We start from the raw sequence: 4,109 nt of genomic DNA, 5'->3' as shown, positions 1-4,109 counted from the left end.
AACGGAACCGTTATACTCGGGTTGTTAATTCTGTTCTGGTTGATGTTTTGTTTTATTTTAATTGCAATAATATGTTTTGATTTTGGAGTGTTTTAGCATGTTATTTTAGGGTTTGAGAGAGAATATATATATATATATATATATATATATATATATATATATAATTTCAATTTAAATCTAAAATAAACTAACTTGAAATTCAAATTTTAAATACAAGTTAAAAATAGGAGTTGAACTGATATAATTTGATTGACTTGATGGGTCTAAAATAAATTTAGATAATTTATAAAAATATAGTTTGACTTAAAAAAATTCAAGATGGTATTTTTTTTAAAAAAATACTGAGATGACAATATATTGAATCAACTCAAGTTAACTTTTTAAATATTGAACCCAAGTCTTGAGACCAAAATAATCCTCAACTAAAACAAATCAAAATAAATTATAAAATTCAATTCCAATAAAACCCATTGTTGATGAAATTGAAAAAAAAAATCATTATAAAAAAATGACACAATAAAATGACTTTTCTAAATAAAATAATGAATCTAAACAAAATTATAAAATTATCATCAATATTCTAATTGCTTTAAAATTTCAACCTCAGATATAACAATATGTTATGAGAATCTTCATTAAATTTCAATATGATTCAAGAATTAAATTAAAGATATAATAAATATTATAAAACTAGACAATAGTCTTTTTTAAAAAAAACTAAAAAATATTACTTAGCCTGATCATAATAGGAACTTTTCGGTCATGATTTAAAACAAAATATTTTAAATAAACTGAGATTCAGAGAAAATAAAATCTATTTTAATTTGTAATTTTGTTTGTTTTTGTATTTTAAAAGTATTTTTTAAAAAAAATAAAATGTTTTAATTTTTTTTTCAAATTAATAATTTTTTTAATGTTTTCAGATCTTTTTAATATGCTAATGTTAAAAATAATTTTTAAAAAATATAAAAAATTATTTTAATATATTTATAAATAAAAAATATTAAAAAAAAAAAAGAGAGCATGAAATACACCATGTCACTATCCATTTCAAATGAAACGGAACGTTAGTGATAACCTTTGTGATATCCTCTCAACGACTTCCCCAAAATGCCCTTGGACATGAACACTGGATATTCCAAGAAGGAAAAAAGCAAGAACCCAAAAAACAGAATAAGAAATCATCAGCAAAATCACAGAGAGAAGAGCCACAATCCTAGACACAATGATCAATGTACACCGTCACCTTCTACTCCAACCTAAACCTATCCTAACCTACCAATCCAATTTCCTACCAATCTCAACCCTCTATTCCACTTCATTCCCAATTCGGTCACCAAAATCAACAGTCCCAATTCATCTTCAAAAGCCATTAATGTATGGGACAACGATAAAATGCATGGCAAATCCAAGGAGAGTGAAAATGGTAGCTAAACAAATACAAAGAGAGCTATCTGATATGCTTTTAACTGATAAAGTATTACAGTATGCTGTTTTGCCTGAAGCTGCCTTAGGTGCTGATAAGTACCTGTCTTCTCTCACTACCATCAGTGATGTTGAAGTTTCTGCTGATTTGCAGGTAAATTTTTGGTTATTTTGTGTATATGTGAAATAGGTTTCTGTTAATTTGTGTGGAACATTATTGCTTTGGAAAGTTTGTGTCTTGGTGTGTGTTGTGTGGTAAAGTTGAGGACTTCTTTGTTTTTTTGAGTTGGGTTATTTCTGGTGGCAACAAATATCAGTTGCAAAGCTTGATAGTTTTGCAATTATGGGTTAATGAGAGTTTCCCTTTCCCTTTGTGTATACAAGAATTTGTGAGTTTGAGTTGTAGAACTTAATGTGTTGCCAGGAGGGATGTTGAATGTTATTTACCTTTTCTGCTCTGGTTGTTTCCTGTCGTGAGATTTTTCAGTTGTACTGCTGTATTAGGTTTTGTTTATTCGGATGTAAGTTGTAGTTTCGTGTTCTTTTTTGTAGGTGGTTAAGGTTTACGTTTCTGTTTTTGGAGATGATAGAGGGAAGGAGGTTGCGATTGCTGGTTTGAAGTCGAAAGCTAAGTATGTGAGGAGTCAGTTGGGTAGGCGCATGAAGTTGCGGTTGACGCCTGAGATACGGTTTATAGAAGATGAAGGCTTGGAGAGAGGAAGCAGGGTAAGTGCTTGCGATATCTTGTTTTTCATTTTATCAATGTTACTTTATAGGGTCATAATTGTATAACCGGAATGTTATATAATTAGCAACTTCTCTCTGCACTGAAAAAAAAAAATCTCCATTGTCAGTAAAAGTCAACCCAGGTCCATGTTTGCACATGTAATTCATGAATGTTGATACATTCATTCTGCTTTTGGTTCTAACATTGTTCTGGTATGGTGGAAAATGCTTTGTATTATCCTGATTGATTATGTGGAGTCTCATTCTGTCTTATCTATAATGTTGCTTTAAAGTTTAAATAAAGCTCTCAGAGCAGGCTAGGCAACATTAATGTGGAAAATACTCCTGTGACATTCAAGTGTGAACGTCTTTCAGTGTTTATTCTCTGTGTTCATGTTGCCTTGTCCTTAATAATGCTGCAATGGTAATTGTGATAATGGATTTGTAGCTATTTATTTCTCCAATCAATTTGGTGAGAATGAACAGTTCTTGCTGCAGAAAGTTTTGTATTTATCCAGGCAATTTAAGAGTCAGAGCATGGTCTCTATGGATAAATTTTTAATTCTTCTGACGTGTTCTCATCAGATACTGATAGGTTGAATTAACCCTTTCAGGTGATTGCAATTTTAGATAGGATAAAAGCTGAGAAAGATAATGCAGAAAGTCAAGTTGACGAGCTCTCGGACTCTTCCAATTCAATCCAATATGATGAGGATTGGGAGGGTGATGATCCGGATGAACACATTATATATGTCAAATAGTTGCTTCTGTAGATGAATGTATTTATTACAGTAATATCATTTAGGCAGCCAAGCATGCCCCAGGTTAGTTTCCCACAGCTTGTGATTTCCTTATGAAGGATGATACTTTTAGCTGGGTACTTTTTATTTATTGATTTTCAACTTAAAGCATAATGATTTTTGCTCACCAATGCTGAAATGGATACTTTTATAGGGATTAGATCTTTGTTTTTTTGGCAAATCAAGAGCAGACTTCCTCGAAACTTAAGACTCAATTTTAAGAATCTATTTCATTACTTTGAAGAATCACAAATGCCCGATGTGATTGGAATTTGTAATGCCCTTTAGCTTTTGTGTCCAGTGATGACTGGATGGATGAACTTAGAACACAAGTGCAGTAAAGTGGGATTTGATAAATTAGCATCATAGTGAGCATATTTGTAAATTGTAATGCACGTGTCAAATGTACATTTTCTGTTATGCATTTGTTCATGGCCTAGGAGTTGCATCAATCCATGATACTAAAGTCTACCCTAGCATATGATACCGCATCTTGCTTGCTTAACGCATTTGATTTCTGGTGCTTCTGCATCATTGATTTTGAACTGAGTTGAAGAGTTGGACGATGTATTTCTCCTGTGAAGTTGCCTGAGATTTCTTCATGCTGGACTCCTCTGCAATTTATTTGTATGATAAAGCATATGATTTACCTTTTGCACTTAATCTGATCATAGCTTCACTAGAACTGATTCATGTTCATTCTTGCACACGTGATGTATGCCTTTGGTTGAAGTTTCTCCTCGATCCTGAGGCCCTCACAATATTGCTGGGATTTAAGTTCCTTCTCTGTCTTACATGTTAAGCCAATAGACATCTCTTACCAACTACTGTATCTAGAGAAAACCATCCACTTTGATGTACTGATTGGTTCGTCCGGGTTGTGGGTACATCGGAAATAAAAACAAAATCCTCAGCTTCTGTTTTAGATTATTCTTCTGGTGATCTGAAAGATGTTTTAGCTTAGCTAATGTACTTGCAGTTGAACAGCATGATGCGAGTGCTCTTATAAATGAATCTTTGTGGGAGTAGCCAATAGGTAACACTGCATGTGTTATCAACTCCCAAGTGAGAAAAATCATCACAAGACAAGTCGATTTCTTGGCTGGTTTGCGCAGATTTCTTGAGACTAGAGGGACCAGCCCCAGCGGGCTGGGTTGA

General features: G+C 32.7%; 1 protein-coding gene across 1 annotated transcript; it reads left to right on the top strand.

The window, feature by feature from the left end:
• Positions 1–1,077: 1,077 nt before the first annotated feature.
• LOC118034690 (probable ribosome-binding factor A, chloroplastic) lies at positions 1,078–3,082 on the top strand. The gene is made up of 3 exons (XM_035040034.2): positions 1,078–1,579; positions 1,978–2,151; positions 2,766–3,082. The coding sequence occupies exons 1-3, from the start codon at positions 1,226–1,228 to the stop codon at positions 2,910–2,912; spliced, it is 675 nt and encodes a 224-aa protein (XP_034895925.1). The 5' UTR covers positions 1,078–1,225; the 3' UTR covers positions 2,913–3,082.
• Positions 3,083–4,109: the final 1,027 nt, after the last annotated feature.

This window comes from Populus alba, chromosome 4, assembly GCF_005239225.2.
Source record: "Populus alba chromosome 4, ASM523922v2, whole genome shotgun sequence".
Lineage (NCBI taxonomy): Eukaryota > Viridiplantae > Streptophyta > Magnoliopsida > Malpighiales > Salicaceae > Populus > Populus alba.
This window is presented reverse-complemented; position numbering and strand designations above follow the sequence as displayed.

Excerpts from the sequence above, each read along its gene's own strand:
- LOC118034690 (XM_035040034.2), top strand. The coding sequence starts at position 1,226 with ATGATCAATGTACACCGTCACCTTCTACTCCAACCTAAACCTATCCTA. Across the intron at positions 1,580-1,977 it reads AAGTTTCTGCTGATTTGCAG|GTGGTTAAGGTTTACGTTTC; the intron begins GTAAATTTTTGG and ends TCTTTTTTGTAG. Across the intron at positions 2,152-2,765 it reads GCTTGGAGAGAGGAAGCAGG|GTGATTGCAATTTTAGATAG; the intron begins GTAAGTGCTTGC and ends TAACCCTTTCAG.